The sequence below is a fragment of the Aythya marila genome (assembly GCF_965140915.1).
Source record: "Aythya marila genome assembly, chromosome: 18".
NCBI lineage: Eukaryota > Metazoa > Chordata > Aves > Anseriformes > Anatidae > Aythya > Aythya marila.
Window position 1 is genome coordinate 1,468,364 of NC_139059.1, and position 16,385 is coordinate 1,484,748.

General features: G+C 57.7%; 1 protein-coding gene across 2 annotated transcripts in view; it reads left to right on the top strand.

Annotated features, from left to right (window-relative positions):
• Positions 1–929: 929 nt before the first annotated feature.
• The window catches only part of SLC39A11 (solute carrier family 39 member 11), a 77,870-nt gene continuing 62,414 nt past the window's right edge, over positions 930–16,385 (top strand). For both annotated transcript variants that reach the window (XM_082775177.1, XM_082775178.1), the window contains exons 1-4: positions 930–964; positions 1,957–2,088; positions 2,674–2,712; positions 8,391–8,549. In XM_082775177.1, coding sequence (XP_082631303.1) covers positions 1,981–2,088; positions 2,674–2,712; positions 8,391–8,549 — 306 coding nt within the window. In that variant the 5' untranslated portion in view covers positions 930–964; positions 1,957–1,980. The remainder of the gene's footprint in view (positions 965–1,956; positions 2,089–2,673; positions 2,713–8,390; positions 8,550–16,385) is intronic.

Here is a 16,385-nt window from a genome sequence, read left to right on the forward strand (position 1 = left end):
CCGCATTAAGTGGGTCGTTAATGAGCAGGATGTTAATGAGCTGGTAATTAATAAGCAAACTGCTAATAACCGGGTCATTGATCTGCAATATGTTAATAACCAGGTCATTAATACACGCTATGCTAATAAGCAAGTCATTAATATGTATGATGTTGATAAGTGGGGTCGTTAATAAGCAGGCTGTTAATAATAAAGTAATTAGTATGCAGGGTAATCATTCATTATTCATTATCAAGCAGGGCATTATTAAGCAGGATGTCAACAAGCTGATAATTAATAAGCAGAATATTAACAACTGAGTCATTGATATGCATTATGCTAACAAATGACTCATTAATATGTAGAAGGGCATTAATACGCAAAGTGTTGATGAACTGTCGGCTAATATGCATATAATTAATATGCATGTAATTAATATGCATGATATTAATAAGCAAGACAATAATAATATGGCAATTAATAAGCAGCCTATTAATAGCTGGGTCATTGATATGCAATATCTTAATAACCGGGCCATCACGAATGTTACTAATCAGATAATTAATATGCAATATGTTAATAAGCAGGCTTTTAATAGGCGGGTCATTAATATGCAGGCTGTTAATAAGCGGGTCATTAACAAGCAGGACGGGAGGACCTCCGTGCTGGGGACACGAGGGGACTGTTTTTAATTAATTAATTAATTAATTAATTAATTAATTAATTTTAAAATTTAAATTTTATTTTCGTGCCCTTCATTTTGCCATCCCTATCCCTTGCCGCGCCCGCCCGCCCCGCGCCGCCCGTTTCCGCCCGCCCGCGCCGCTCCCACCCCGCCGCCTCCTCCCGAACCGCAGAGCCGCAGGGCCGGCCCGCCCCCTTGCCTCTCTCCCATTGGCTGCGGCCGCCGGGTGGGCGGGGCGGCGGCGGCGCCACGTGTGGCCGCACCCGGAAGTGGCGGCGGGGCCGGAGCGGCCGGGACCAGGTGCGGGGGGGGCCGGGCCCGGGGGGGTGGCTCCGGGCCCAGGGGTGCGGGGGGAGGGGGGGATGGGGGCTGAGGGGGGAGGTTTGGGGGGATGGGGGGCCGGGTTTGGGGCCTGGGAGACTCCATTGGGGGGGTTGGGGGCCTGTTGGGGGGGCTGGGGGCGTTTTGGGGGGGGTTGGGGCCGGGTTTGGGGGCTGGGGATCCCAATTTAGGGTCTGGGGGACCCAGTTTGGGGCCTGGGGGTCCCAGTTTGGGACCTGGGGGCTGTTTGGGGGGCTGGGGGATCCAATTTGGGGGGTTAGGGGCTGTTTGGGGGGGCCTGGGGGTCTGTTTGGGGGGGCTGGGGGCGTTTGGGGCCGGGTTTGGGGGGCTGGGGACCCAATTTGGGGTCTGGGGGCTGTTTGGGGGGATCTGCGGGGTCCAATTTGGGGGGTTAGGGGCTGTTTGTGGGGCTGGGGGGTGTTTGGGAGGGCTTTGGGGCTGGGTTTGGGGGGCTGGGGGACCCAATTTGGGGGGTTAGGGGCTGTTTGGGGGGGGGTCTGGGGGCCTGTTTGGGGGCTGGGGGCCATTTGGGGCCGGGTTTGGGGGGCTGGGGACCCAATTTGGGCCTGGGGGCTGTTTGGGGGGCTGGGAGGATCTGGGTTGGGGACACAATTTGGGGGCTGGGGGACCCAGTTTGGGGGCTGGGGGCTGTATGGGGCGGCTGGGAGGCCCTGGGTATTGGGGGAGTTGGTTGGGGGTCTGTAGGGCTCGGTTTGGGGGACTGGGGGAGGCCATTCTGGGGGGCTGAGGGACTCAATTTTGGGGGTCTGGGGACTCTTTGGGGAGTTGGGGATTTTTTTGGGGGGACCAGGATGCCTTGGCTTGGAGGGCTGTTTGGAGGACCTGCCTGTGGCCCCCTCCTGCGCTGAGCAGCCCCTAAATCCCCCAAATTTCAGGGAAAAAGCCCCAAATGCGATGATCTCCTCGTGACGAGCCTCCTCTCTTCTTAGGCTGCGGCTCCCGCTGCGCTCAGCATGCTCCCGGGGCAGGGCCCGGTGCTGCAGTCGGTGCTGGGGACCCTCCTCACCTGGGGGCTGACGGCGGCTGGCTCGGCGCTCGTCTTCGTCTTCTCCAGCGGGCAGGTGGGTTTTGGCCCCCAGGGGCTTGATTTTGGCCCCCAGGGGCTTGATTTTGCCCCCCGGGGCAGGGAGAGGAAAGAATCCTGCTCCTCTCCCATGCAGGATTAAATCAAACCCCCCAGGTCAGCCCCCGCTGGGGATCTTCAGCTCCTCTCCCGTCCCAAAATTGAGCCCTCCCCGCCTCTCTGGGTTTATTATTTCTGGCTGCCTTGTGATGATTTATTCAGCAGCTCGCCGCTTTTCCTCCTTGGGGGGGGAGGGCGATGTGCTAAAAGAAATAAAAAAAAAAACACAAAACCCACGGGGGTGAGGCTGGGCGGGCTGCGTGCGGGGACAAAATCCTCGAGGGGGGGATGTGGGGCTATGGGGTGCAGCTGGCCGGGAGTCTCAGCACCCTCTTGGGGTGTTTTGGGGCGAGCAGGGGTGGTTTTGGGGCGGTTGATGTGTTATGGGGCAGCCGGGACACCCCGCAGGTGACTCTGGAGAGAGGGAATTTCCCCCCCGATGGGATCCCAGCACGATTTTGGGGGTGCCCCCTCCCATTGTGCCCTCGCTAAGCGCTGCTCTCTGCTTTCCTTCTCGTTCCAGAGGCGGATCCTAGATGGGAGCCTGGGCTTTGCTGCGGGGGTGAGTACGGCGCCTCTCCTGCTCCTCCGTGCTCCCTCGGGGTCCCTCCTTGGGTTTTCATTTTGTGGTGACAAAACGAGCTGGAGGCAGAGGGGGGGCACGGGGCTGGCCACGTCCTGCCACGTTTTGGAGCCTCTCGTGGGCGAGGGTGGAGGTGGAGAGAGCCACGAGGGTGCTGAGCTGCCCGGGATGGGTTTGGCTTCGGGGTTTATCTCTTGTCACCTCCTTCAGCTCCTGAAACGTCTCTCTTGGTGCGATTGGGACGGGCAGGAGGCACCGAGGAGGGCTTTTTGGCCTCGTGCAGGGGCAGCGATCAGCTGCAGGAGGCTTTGTAGGGGAGCTGGCCCCAAAGATGGGTTCTGGAGCGCCTTGGCTGCGGCTCTCCGGACTTCTCAGCGTGCCAGCCCTCTCCTGCCTGCTGTGAGATCCCGAGCAGAGGTCGGAGGCAGCTCCAGGTTTGTTTTCCAGCCTGGCATCTCCTCCCTCTGACCCGCACCTTCCCAGTGCCCCTGGCCCCAAGGGTTCTGCCAGATCCTGCGGGGTCCTGGCTCTGCAACCAGCACCTGGAGCAGGGGAAACTCGGCCGGGCTCCAGGCTGAGACCGAGAGCCCCTTGGTCTGGGAGCAGGAAAATCCATCCTACAGAGCCCTAACCGCCGGCAGCAGGGCTGTGTGCAGGCAGGGCTCCTTGCTGCCTGCTCCCAAACACCAAAACCCCAACACTGATCTCCTGGAGCCTGGCTGTCACCTGCTGAAGACACGAATAATTCAGTCAGGCAGCAGCAGCAGCAGCTCCTCAGCTCATCTCTGAGAAATTCATCACTCATTTTAGGAGTTTCCCATTCTGGACCTTTGCAGTTTCCCTTCCGAGCTGTCTTCCAGAGGCACCCTTGTCCCTACGAGCAGGTCAGAGCCACCTCTGCGAGGTCAGGGAGGTGCTGCCAAGCACAGCACGGGCTGTGGGCTTCCTCTGTCCCCTCGCCCAGGCTGTGGCACCGCTGTCCCCACGGCTGTGGGGTGCTGGACCATGGTGTGGGGCTGTCACCTTCCTGCAGCCCCGTGGGGACCCTGACTCATCCCCACGTGGCAGAGGTGTGGCCTGCAGCTGTCCTACAAACATTTTATTTGCTTTCCTTCCTCGTATTCACCGTGCTGGGGAAGGGAAGGGAGAGCTCTGGGGGATCGCTGCGGCGTCTGGAGGGGAAAACCTCCCCGGGCTGTGACTTGGGGCTGTTCCTTGGTCACGTTTGCAGCCCTGAGCTGCTGAAGCTGGTCGGGGGGAGCTGCCTGTGCCCAGCACGGGCTCTGAAAATCCTCTTTGATGCCAGGACCCTCGCAGAGGGAGGTGGCAGTGCCACTGCCCCTGGGGGCACGGGGCTGGGGCTGAGTGCTGGGGTAGCAGCGACGTGGCAAAGGCACTGGAGGGTGGAACAGAAAGAATTGCCTTCCTTTTTTTTTTTTTTTTTTTGCTAGATTTGTTCCAGATGTGCCCGTGGCGCTCTGCCTGTTGGCTGATAAGGGACTGGAGTCCCAAAATCTGTGCTCGGCCCTCCGGTGCTGCTGCGCTCTGCGTCTCCAGCTTGTCCTTGCCCAAAAGGTTTAATAACAAGCGTTTTCCTGCCTCTGGCGTGTTTGGTGCCTTTGCAAAGAGCCCCGTGGAGGAGCTGGAGCCTTCCCCAACCAAGCAAAGCTCAGAGGGGCCGTGCTGGACTCCAAAATCCTGGCAGGGAGCAGCAGGAGCCGTGCGGTTCTGCGCCCCTCCGGTGCTGGGGGGCTGCGGGCACCCGGCGTGCTGCGTGGAGGGGGGCAGGATGTGGAGCAGCCTCTTTTGAAAGCTCTTTGTACCGTTTTCTCTCTTTTCTGTCTCGTAAAAAGCGTTTCCTCGGCCGGTGGAGCTGCTCTGATCAGGGGCTGCTTGTCCTGCTGTAAGGGATTTCTGTTCAACGCGGACGCTTCTGTTCAAGTCTCTTTGATGTGGGTTTCTCGCACATCAATGCAGGCTGCTTCTCCGAGCTCTGGGGTAGGGGGCATAGAACTGAACCTCCTCTTTATCTGCGAGATGTGAGCTCCGAAATCTGCCCTGTGGAGTTTCTTTAAACTTCTCCTGGAGCCAGCAAACCTCCGGGCGCGTCGGGGACCCGCAGTGTCTCTGCTGTTGGTGCTCAGCGCAGGGTCCCCGCGAGCCCCTGGTCCCAGGGCTGTGTGTGATGCTCTCCTAGGCCAGGTTCACATGTGAAATGGGTCCATTTACTGCTGGTAACGATTCCCTGCTTGTATTTCGGGAGCTTTCACAGCAAGATAACGCCCGACTGAACCAAAAACTTCTGCACCACCAAGAGGAGGGAAGGGATGGGGACACCAGCGACCTCGAGGCGGGTGGTGCGGCGTGCTGGGGATTTGGGGAGCCACAGCTCGGCTCTGCAGGCATGCTGACAGCTCTGGGTGAGCCACTTGGAACCACAGTTGAATTGCAGCAGTGCCCCGATTTGGGGTGTAGCTGCACTTTTCTTCGTTTCTTTAATCCCTCCGGCACGGCTGGTGGCACGGTGCCTCGGGTGGAGGGGATGCTCGGCTCCTTCCCCCCTAACTCTGCCCGGGGGTGTGAGCCCCGAGCCCCCTCTGCCTGGGTTCCCTCCCTGGAAGTGGCGGGTTTGGCACGCGGGAGCCTCCGAGGTGACGTTTCCATGGAGACAAGCCTTTACTTGGGCATCTGATGTGCAATTCTGTTTTTTTTCTCTTAAATCTCGATATTCCTAAATGAGATTTTTTTTAAAATGTTCCCCATTAGCTCCGTGTCATCCTGGGGGTGCTGTGCTCCCCTCCAAACATCCAGGGGCTGCAGCCTGCCTGCCGCCTCGCCCGGCTGGTCCTTGTCTTGGGTCACGCTTTGATTTCTTCCTCTGTCCCAGGTGAAGCAGAAAATCATAAAGACACGCTCCTTGCGCCGCGCCACGCAAGTCTGCCTCAAATATTCCCTTTTCAGGGCTGCTTAAAACAGCATCGGTAATTTCCAGGGGTCTGCTGAGGCCGCCTCTCGTTGTTGGAGGCTTAATGAAGTCAAGCTAAGGAGTTGGGCAGGGGGAGCAGCATCTTCTTTTAATTCCTGTCTGCATCGAGTCCTCACCTGGAAGAAGACGCTGGTGTGCAGGGGAGGTGGATGGAGACCTGGGCGGTGCTGCCTGGTGCCTCTTGGAGGGTTCCCCACCAGGTTCCCCATTGGTGTGGGGACACAGCCCTGGGTTCGGTCATTTTTTGTGGTGTGAGGCTGTGCTGGCACGAGGCAGTTGGGTTTTGAGCCCCTGCTTCTCCGCGCTCAGCCTCATGAATCTCGGCTAGGGTGGAGCCAGGAAATTAAAACAAATCCGCTGCTTGCTCCTGGCTGCTGGGCACGAGAAGCGGCCGTCTCTGGTTATGTTGAGGTGTCCCAGGGAAGGGTTTGGGCTCCCTGCAGCCCAGGGATGCTTTCCACCCCCAGCTGCCTCCTCCTCCCCCTCCTCAACCGCGGTTTGTTTTCCCAGAGCTGGTGGATTTACGGTGTGGTGCATCTCGGCTCTGGAGCGCGGAGGCTCTTTGCTGAGCCGCCCGGATGGGATTTGGCAGGAGGAGCCCAGCCCCGTGCCAGCCGGGGCTCTGCAGGTCCCTGCTCCTGGCTGATGGGAGCAGAGCGTGGGCGCTGCAGTGCGATGGGAAGGCTTGGTGCAGGAGATCGTGTCCTCTGCTGGAAGGGCTTCGTGTCTTATTGATCTGGGAAGGACCCAGGCAGGCTTTTTCTGCAGGGAGGAAGGGGAAACGGAGCTCACCTGCACATCCCTTGCACCAAAACCCTTTTACTGCCATCCCCGGGGTGGCTGTAGGTGCCCTGTGACCTCCTAGCACGTGTGGAACAACCACAGCGGGGTGAGGAGTGGTGGCAAAGCTCAGCACAAATAAGGATTTGGTAATTAAAGTGTGGTTTTGTCACTCGGTCGGCTCGCTGGCAGGAATCCCAGCCCTCTGGGTACGTCGGGAACATCGTCTGCTGAGGGATGCTGCTGGACCAGGGGGTCACCGTGCAGGCTTTGCCACGGGGCAGGAGCTCCAGAACAGCAGGGTCAGGACGCTCCCTTCCAAACCAAGGTGTGCAGGAATAAATTTCTCCTTCCCCAGCAAACCAAGCTGCTGGAGATGTCTGCTCCTTCAGCTGGCGAGGCTCAGGGGGGACCCAGAGCTGTGTCATCCTCTGGGGGCTGTGAGCAGCGGAGCCGGTGGGGGCTTTGGTGCTGACTTAATGGCAATGGGAGCTGGTGCCAGGTCTCTGCTTTCCGTGGGGAAATGATCTCTTAACGTGAGGTGACGGTGTAATCCTGCAGGTTCTGTAATTCTCCCTGTTGCTCGTGTTTCCACGCTGGGGCATGTGGTTTTTTGGTGTTGTTTTTTTTTTTTTTTTTTCAGAGGAGGTGGCATCTGAAATACGGAGCTTGACAGCTGTGGTTAAGTTTAACTTGACAGCCTGCTTTCTTCTTACTCACAGCGAGCTGAGAGTTACGCAGCCCCTCGGGGACTGGTGTCTCCAGCAGTCGGCATCTGGCTCCTCTGACAGCGATTTAAAGCGAGCAGGTTCATTACGCTCCTCTCCTGCGGGCACCGTGGGGTGAGAGCAGCCTCCCTCAGCACCTCTCCCTCTGCCAGCTGTGGGCTCGCACCCCCAGAGCTGATCTCACACCCTCCTGCACCCCAAAAGTTGACGTTGGGACTGGTCCTGGAGCTGGTCCCGGTGAGCTCCCGCAGCTGCAGGGACACCCGGCTGTGCTGAAACCTGCCCTGCTCCGAGCTGGGGCTGGCTTGGAAAGCCCCACAGATCCCATGTCCTGTTTCTCCTGTGTTTTTTTGGGGTAGTTCCTTCTCCCTCCCAGCTGTAAGTGATGTACAAAGCTGTGTCTGGCTCCCTGGAGGTCTGGCAGGGTTGCTGTGACCGCAGCAGGCAGTGCCCAGGCGCTGGATGTGCCCCGGGGCTGTGAAGGGGCAGAGGATTCGCAGCTCCCCTCTGCTGTGGTTGCCTCGATTTTGGGTAGGGGGGCAGGGGACGCTGGCAGCTGAGCTGCTGCAGGCTGAGATCTTCGTGGCAAAGCCCCGGCCTGGCTTTATCTAACTTGGAAAAGGCTCTTTGGCTCTGCACATCACCTGATATATTTTTTATTTTCTTTCATGAGCTGAAGCCTGCGTGTGTTCCTGCTCCGCGGAGAAGCCTGGAGCTGGGCACAGGGTGGGAGGATTTGCTTCACCCCCAACAGGTGGGGGTCACAGACCCAGTCCTGCAGCTGAGGATGGGAGGAGAACCAAAAAAAAAAACCACAACCAAGTAGGGAAAAATACAAAACAAGACAGGGTGAGGGAGGTTTTCCTGCTGTCCTTCGGAAGGACGCTCGTGGCTGCGCTCATTCCACAGAAATTCACCCCGCCGAGCTCGTGTGCTCTGCCAGCTCCTTCGGGCTGGAGCCAAGAAAAATGCTCTTGTTGCAAAAAACTGATGGAAAACCGTCGCTTCTCCATCCTTCAGTGCCTCTTTTGGCCGGGGAGCTGCTGTGAGTGGCCCCGCTGGGTGGCAGAGGCCATGCAGGCAGCACGCCGGTGGGCGCGGGGATTTTCGGCACCCGGTGGCTGCGGTCCCCGGGCTCTCACCTCTCGCCTTTTGTCTCCTAGGTCATGCTGGCCGCTTCCTACTGGTCCCTGCTGGCCCCGGCTATCGAGATGGCTGAGGAGTCCGGCACTTTTGGAGCTTTTGCCTTCCTCCCCGTGGCCGTGGGCTTTGTTCTGGGAGCAGCTTTTGTGTACGGGGCCGACCTGCTCATCCCGGTGCTGGTAAGTGCGCGCGGGTCTCTGCCTGCTCTGTGCCCACTGGAGGTGACCCACCCCATAAAATGTCCTCGTTTTCCTGCAGGGGTGGGATTTGGGGAACTCGGGGCATTCCCAGGAGCCCAGGACCCTTTGGGGTGAGGCTCAGGGCAGCGGTGCTGGCCCCGGTGCTGCTCTGCTGGCTCCTGGGCACCGATGTCCCTGCTGGTGGCCCCAAGCAGCCAAACCTCAACCTTGGCTCTCTGGAAAGCTGCCTCTTCTCCACTTCCTTCAGCTTCTGCCGTGACAGGAGCCAGATACAGATTGGTTTCTGTCAGAGACTTAATGAAACTGTTTTTTTCCCCCAAGACCCCGTGGCTCTGCCTGTGCCGAAGGCAGCTTCAGGCTCTGCGCTGTTTTTTTTTTTTTTTCCTCTCTTTTTTTTTTTTTTTTTCACACTTCTGCTTTTGTTCTTTTCACTGGCAACGCTTTGCAAACAGTTCAGGTGTGACCTTCTGTTTCAGCCCAGAGGTTTAATTTGCGGAGCTGCCAGCCCTTTAAGTGTCTCAGAATCGAATGAACCATCCCACCGTCGAAGAGTATTATTAAAAAATAAAAACCTGGAGCTGTTGGGCTGCCACGGCTGAGAGCGTCGGAACAGCTTGGTCTGCAGGGATGTTTTCCAAAACTTCCAAAGGACTTTTTAAAATTTCCTGATTGATTTTAGTGGCGGGTGGGATTACGAGCAAGGGGGAGGGCTGAGGCTTTTTGTTTGAGGAGGGGCAGGGGCTGGCGACCCCCGTTCCCGGGGGAGCCGCCGTGTTAATTTTCCCTGCTCCCTGCCTTTCTGAGCCTCTCCGAAGAGGCGTAGCCCAACGTGTCCTCGGTTAGGAAGAAAATGGCCTGATATTGCCGTGTGTCAGCGCCGGTGTAAATGGATGCATTAAAGCAAAGAACAAATAAATGAAACGCCGGCGGTGTCAGGCTGCTAAAAGCCTGCGCCCCCTCCGCGGGCTGCTGGTGGCTCCCTGCCCGTTCCCTCGCTCCTCTAAAACTCCCAAAGCTTTCACCGAGCTGTGGGGCTCAGCACCTCTCAGCATCAGCTTTGGGGATGCTCGCAGCCTCTGGTGGCTGCTCCCCACAGCCCCGAGGTCTCGTGCTGGCTGTGGCAACGCTTGTCCTCGTCCCGAGGTGCTGGATGGGGCCGTGTGTTTGATCAGCTGCCCCCACGCCGCCCTTTCCCAACAGGAGGGACAAAGAGTTGCACCACACAGCCCGCTTCTTCCTCCTGCTGCCTGCCCCTGGTGCATTTGGAAATCGTGCCGGGTGGGGAGTGAAATTCTTGGGTTGCAAAGAGCAGGACGGAGCGAGGAGGGATGGCAGCGGAGAGGATTCACGCCCCGTGCCTAATGCCTGTGCGTTAGGAACGCTTCCTAAATCTGCTCGTAAGCCTGCAGGCGGTGAGGGGGCTGCCCCCGAGCTGGGGCTGCTGTCCCCGAGCTGGGCAGGAGCTGCTTTGAAGGAGTTTGTGTGAATGCAAAGGGTCCTGCCCCACGTAACTCGTGCCGGGCTGGTGGCGTGTCCTTGGTCAGAGCGGGGGACCCTGCGCCCCCAGCCCGGTGCAGCAGTGATGGCTCCTGGAGTTTGAGGATTAAGCCGCTGCGGTTCACTTCCAACCAGTCTCGCTCCTTTCTAAATCAGTTAAAATCTCACCTTTTCATTTTATTTCTTCCCCCACTTAAAATCAGGTGAGGTGAGGGGACGCCGGGGAGCCCGCAGAGCACGCTGACACCCGGGCGGGCAGGAGGAAGGGATCTGCTCCCACAGGCTGCTCTTGCTCCCCGTGTTAGCGCTCCTCCGTAATTGTTTTGCGATATAGCAACAGGTAGTAAAAGCTTTTAATGAGCCCTTATCTCCCCGGGGCTGCTCCTGGGGCTGGAGCAAGGCTTCGCTCCCCTGCTCCTACGGCAGCAGGGGCAGGAGCCGAGCGGCTCTGCTGGCACCCAAATGTTTGCTGAGCGGCAGAGCGGGGCCGGTGGGAGGGTTAAACCTCCAAGACAAAGTGGGTAATGACGCCGAACAGCTGTAGTCATTAAATTCCTTACAAAAGACAGATTTAATCTATTACATCTTTATCTTTCCGCGGCTTCCCTGCTGGAAGCCTTTAGCGTGTTTGCTCATCCTTTTTGGAGTTTATAGAGTGTGAGACATCCCCAGCGCTGCTGGCGGAGGGCTGTTCTCCTGTCCTCTACCTAAATGCTAAAATTGTCCTCGGCCCCAGGCTAAAAAAAAAAAAAAGAATCGGGCATTTGGGTGTGCTTGGAGAGCAAGAAATAAGCGTCAGGAGCTTTAAAAGTGGGTGTCTCCTGCCTTTTGCTGGCCATCTCCTTTCTGTTCAGCCAAGCTTTTACCAGCCGTGCTGGATTTGGTGGTTTGGGAGCTGGGGGCAGGTCTGGGTCTGCTGGAGGATGTTGCTGTAGTCTCAGGGAATACCTTAAACCACTAACGAACCGCTGACAAACGACCTGTCTGCCTCTTCCCTCCCCTGGCCCTGCTGATGCTGCAGCATCATCTCCTCCCTGGGCTGATTTTTAGCGATAGAGCGAATTTTTGATGTTTCCAGGAGGATTCTGGATGGAGAAGGGCAGACGATGGGGGGCTGCGTGTGGGAGCTGGGTCTGAGGGTCTCCGATGCTACCAAGGTAGAGGGCTTTGGGTGGGGTGCGGGGGTCCGGGCACAGCACAGCACCTGTGCCAAAGCTGTGGCTCGCAGGAACTCCTTAATTTGTGCCTTTTCTGGATCCCTGCCCTTTCAATGCTCCTTGGAGCAAGCAGGAATTCCAAGACTTGATGCTGGTGGCACAGGGAAGGTGGCAAAGATAAGGGAGAGAAGCAAGCTGGCCCCAGTAGGAGATAAATCCCACAGGGATGAAACCCTCACCATAGCCGTGTGCCCACGTGCGCACCCGTTCCCAATAACCACGTTACTCCTTGTGCACAACCATTCCCCATAACCACATTATTCCTTCCGTCCCCGTCTGCCTGACGTCCTCTCTGCTTTGGGATCGTTGTGCTAAATAGGATAAAGAGGCTTAATTGCCTTCATCTCCTCTACCTCAAGGCTTTGTCGGGCTTGGAAACATCTGCTCAGCTCTGGGACCAGGCTGCGGGGGGGGGTTCCTGCCCCATATGGGGGGGGTCTGGGCAGTTTTTGGGGGTCTGGGCAAGTGCTGCAGGATGGCCAGCAGCTAACGGGTGACCGAGCCAGGAGCCTGCTGCTGCCTCCAGGGCAAAGGATGATCGGAGAAAAGGGTCTGGAGAGCCAGGGCTGTAAATCTGTCCTGGAAATCCCATCTCCATCCAATTTTTTTTTATTTCCTTGTCAGCTAGATGCAGGGTTTGTTTTTCCTGGCTGCGGAGCAAATCAATGAAGCTGCCCGTGATGGGGGGACTGCTCCTTGGATTTAACACAAGTAACATCTCCGGGGCTTTTTTGGAGCCTTTCTCCCAGGCTGGCAGGTGCTCCACGGAGGGGACCCGCGTGGCGGAGTTGTGCCCAGCACCTGGGTGTTTTGTACCTGTTTTGAGGCTTTCCAGCCTCTTGTTTGCAGCTGCATTCATGGTTTTAACAGCAGTGAGGGCTGAGGAGCCTGATGTGGAGCAGGTGGCGGCGGTGCGTGGCTGCAGTAAGGGCCAGATCCTGCTCACCCTCTCGAAACGTGGCTGTGCTGCGCTCCTGCCCCTCATCCGTGTATTCACTGGAGGCCACGGCGGGGTCTGGGTGTGCTGCTGGCCTCCTGGGCAGACACAGCGAAGCAGTGAGATGGTCACAAGCTTTTTTTGGAACGCGGTCTGGGATCGGGCACTTTGCACAGAATTTGAAGCTATTTTTGGCGAGCGCTCTTGGGAAGGACTTGGGAGCTCAGCTATCCACGGGACGTGGACGTGGTGGCAAAGACCTCTGTGCGTGCTCGAGGCGTGGGTGCACGTTACTTAAAATGGCCGTTTTTTGGGCTGAAAGTCAGCTGGATCGGGTCTTTCCTGGGCCAGTGGGTACATGTGTGGCACATACATGGAGAGGAAGCAGCTGTGAGGGTGGGGGGCCCAGCTGTGGATGCTGGGGACCCCAGACCCAGGGGCTGCAGCACGCTGAAAGCACAGCTTGTAGCACAGCTCTCAGCACAGCTCTCCCCTCTGATTTACCCAGACCGAATTTAGCGGGTTAATTGTCTCACGAGGCAGTGGAAACGTGCTGGGGCTTATTGCCGGTGCTAATTTATAATCAGGATAAAAGTTCCTCTTATGCAATTTGATTTCTCCGAGACATGCCCAGCGCAAGTTCCCCTTCCTAATGCGCCTTTTCCTGTTCGTTTGCGACTCCTAGAAAGCTAATTAGCTGCACATCCTCACTGCTGTAGTAGGGAGAGGTTTTTCCTTTTGATTATTAACCAAAGGACGTGCTCGTATGTGTGGGGATGTGTTTTGGGGCATGGGACTGAGGTGCTGTGGCTGTCCTGTGGCCACTGCTTTATGGCATTGGTGTCAGAGGGTGCTGCTGGGCCAGGGCGGTTTGCAGTTCAGCCAAAAGACTTGTGCAGAAAGAGGGGTTTGGGGGCTGCTGATGGAGCTTTCCAGGCTCTAAAAAGTGATGGGGATGCTGGAGAAATTTCAAGCTCCTTTCCTTGCTGTGACAAAGCCGTCCCTCCGCACCCTGCTTGCCATCAGACTGGGTCTGGAAGGCTCAGGGAAGGCGGCTGGAACCCTCCATGCCCCTTTTTTTGGGGACCATGGAGAGAAGCATCATCTCCATCACCTGCAGGACTTGCTCCTGTCCCCTTCATGTGCTTGTTCCAGACACCTGAACGAGGCCCCGTTCATCTGCGGGCACGGCGAGCGCCACGGGCTGCTCCTCGGCTGTTCCTCGATCTTCAAACCCGCCTTTGAACATGCTCCTGGCAGAACCCAAATTAATGCCTCTGCTGTGAAATGTAAACCTGCCATTAAAAACGACAGAGAAGAGGAGAAGAAGGTTACAATCGGTTGGGTGGCGAGCTGTCAGGGAGAGGAAGGCTGCTTCCACGCAGCTCGTGGAAAAGATCTGTGCATACGTCTATAAATGCAGCGCCGTGTCAGCTTGCTATCAGAGTAAACTGTGACTCACCCAGATTTACTTGACGTGCTGCCTGCTTTGGAGACGAGCTGCCAGGAGTCGATTTTGTGCCTCTTCTGCCTGTGCCTCCCCCGAGAGGCCGCCGGGCCGATGCCCGCGGGTGCCGGTGTGCCGCTGCCTTGCGGCGTGCTCCTGCTTTGGGGCTGCATCCAGCTCAGGTGGGGGCCTGGAAGCTGCAGGATGAGAGGTGCAGCCAGGCACCACGCACTCCTCCTGGCTTCCAGCCGCCGTGTGTGGGTGGCTGCTGTCTGCAAGCTGCTGCCCGGAGCTCGGTGCAGTAAAACAGGCGTCCAAACAGGCGTCCGTGGCTAATCCGGCGGCGCATCGTGCCTTGTTAATAACCTGATGGCCCCACTGGGAAGAGGGGAGAACTGGGGGGGGGAAAAACGGCTTGGTTATTTCTGCTCAGCCCGTCCGAGGCTCCTCTCGTGGTGTTTTGACCACTCGGATGTCTCTCCTCTCCTCTCTGAGTGAGGGGCTGTGGAGGGCTGTGAGGCTGCTGGGGCCGTGCGCCCTGTCCCCCGGCTGTGCCGCTCGGGGAGTGCACGTGCTGGTGCCTTGGGATGTTACTGCTGGGGTGTGGAAATCTGCATGATGTTTTCCTGTCTCCTATCACGCTCTAATTATCAACGAGATGGTGACGGTGACGTGATGTTAATCTGGTGTCCTCGGGCCTCACAGCTAATGCAAAGTGAAGAACTGACCGGAGGAGTCTGCTCCTGGTTTGCAGGCTCGCGAAGGCCCCTTGCTGCTGGTTCACATTCTGCCTGCTTTTCTTTATGGCCTGCCACGGCTTTATAGGTGAGGTAAATGCTAGACGTATAAATAAATGATATTTAATGAGCGTTTGGATTGCAGGGAACAAGATGCAGCCAGGAGGGGGGCAGCGCTGCAGGGATTTCCAGCCGGGTGTGGCTGCCGATGGAGCGCAGTGCTGGAAGCGCGCTGACTTCTGCCGAGGTGCTGCCTCCTGCCAGGCTCGGTGACACCCTGCACAAGGGCTCCGACCTGTGCCAGCCCTCCTGAAAGCCGTCCCTGGCCTTTGGTGTGAGCACAGGAGGTGGCTCAGCCTTGACAAGTGGTGCAGCGTGGCACCCACGTGTGCCGGATCGTCCCCGCGGGACCGCGCGTGCCGGGGATAGCGAAGGAGCGACCGACGGCTGGCAGAGCCCGGGGTGATGAGCAGCCTCCAGGTTCAGAGCGTCCTCGTGGTTTTGGCTGCTCCTCTGGGCTACTTTTGTCTGGCTTTGCCCGGAATTGGGTTTAGAAAAACAAGCCTGGCTCACGCAGTTGCTCTGTGCCCGTTTTCGTTTCCCTCCTTTAAATGCGGAGCTGGCGTTTCTCTGTTTTGGACAGCCCAGGGGTGGGCGAGGTGGCCTGAGGAGTGGGTCCTGGGGGTTTTGGCAGAATAAATAGAGGAAGGAAGATGGGGATGGTGTCCCTACTCCTGCTAGCATGGATTCTGCCCTGATTTATCCGCAGGGAGTGCAGAGGGAAGAGATGCTGGGCACCAGCCCTGCTGTGTGAGCTCTGTGCTGGCAGCAGCGCCTTGGAGGGGAGAGGGCTGGCTTCAGAGCTTGGTGTCTGGGCTGAAAGTTGTCTTGGTTGGAATCCAGCGCCTGAACGCCTTACCCTTGAACACAGAGGATGAGAGCTGCTCGTGTGGCAAGTTTAAAGGGATCAGTGGGGATCAGAACTCAGCTGTGCCCCCCGGGAGCAGCCCTGGGGCTCAGCGCTGGGCCAGCCTTGTCCTGAGCTCCGAGAAAGGGAAATTGGTTAGCTCCTCGGTGCTGGCAATTAGGAAGTGCTTTGTCCCTCATTACGCCTCTCTTCTGTAATGAATTAACAAATTAATTGGACTAGCTGAAGGGAATGAAGGGCCTCTCCTGTGGGTTTATTGCGCTGTGCTTCAGGAAGGTGTGTCGGGCTCCCCCGGCGCTGCCCGGCCTCCCGCAGGCACTCGGAGCGGTTTGCAGCGAAGCCCAGGAGACACGCAATGCTGGTAATTGTTTTATGCAGTGTGTGAGACCCGTGGAAGGAAAAACAGAGCAGAAAGCCTGGCCTTGGAAATGAGCCTGCTGCGGGCTCGGTCCCTGGAGGCTGCGCCGGTGCCGCTGGGCTCGGGCGCGACGGTGCGGGGAGAAAAGGGGCGCGTCGGAGGGGTGACACTTCCCCATCCCTGTACCGGGGATTTCTGCTGGTAATTGAGAGCCTAAAGGAGGTCGGGTTTGAGCCTGGCGTAACCGAGCAGTGCTGCACAGCCTCTCCTTGTCGGGGAGGTGATCGATAGCGAGTTGAGCCGCGCTCCCTCCCCGTTTCTCCTGGGCTCTGCCGGCTGCATCTGATGCGCATCCAGCGTTGACACGCTGTGGACGTGGCACCTCTCGGTCCCTAAAGGATCCCAATTCCTTCATTCTTCACCTGTGGGTTTCTCTGTGGGCAGAACTGCCCTGCAGGGCTCGGCTGATGGCTGGCACCCCACAATTTGTGTTGGTTGGGGGGAGTGGGGCTGGCTTTTCCTTCCCCCCTCCCGGGGCTCCTGGCCTCGCAGGCGCAGCAGCAGCAGCAGCCTCTCCCCCTCTTTGTTCGCTTTTCCCCCCATTAATTCAATCTGCACTGTTAGCAAATCACTCCTGAGAAGTATATTGTGTAAAAAATGAGCTGTTAATTGAAGTTTTGTTTGCTTTTTCTCT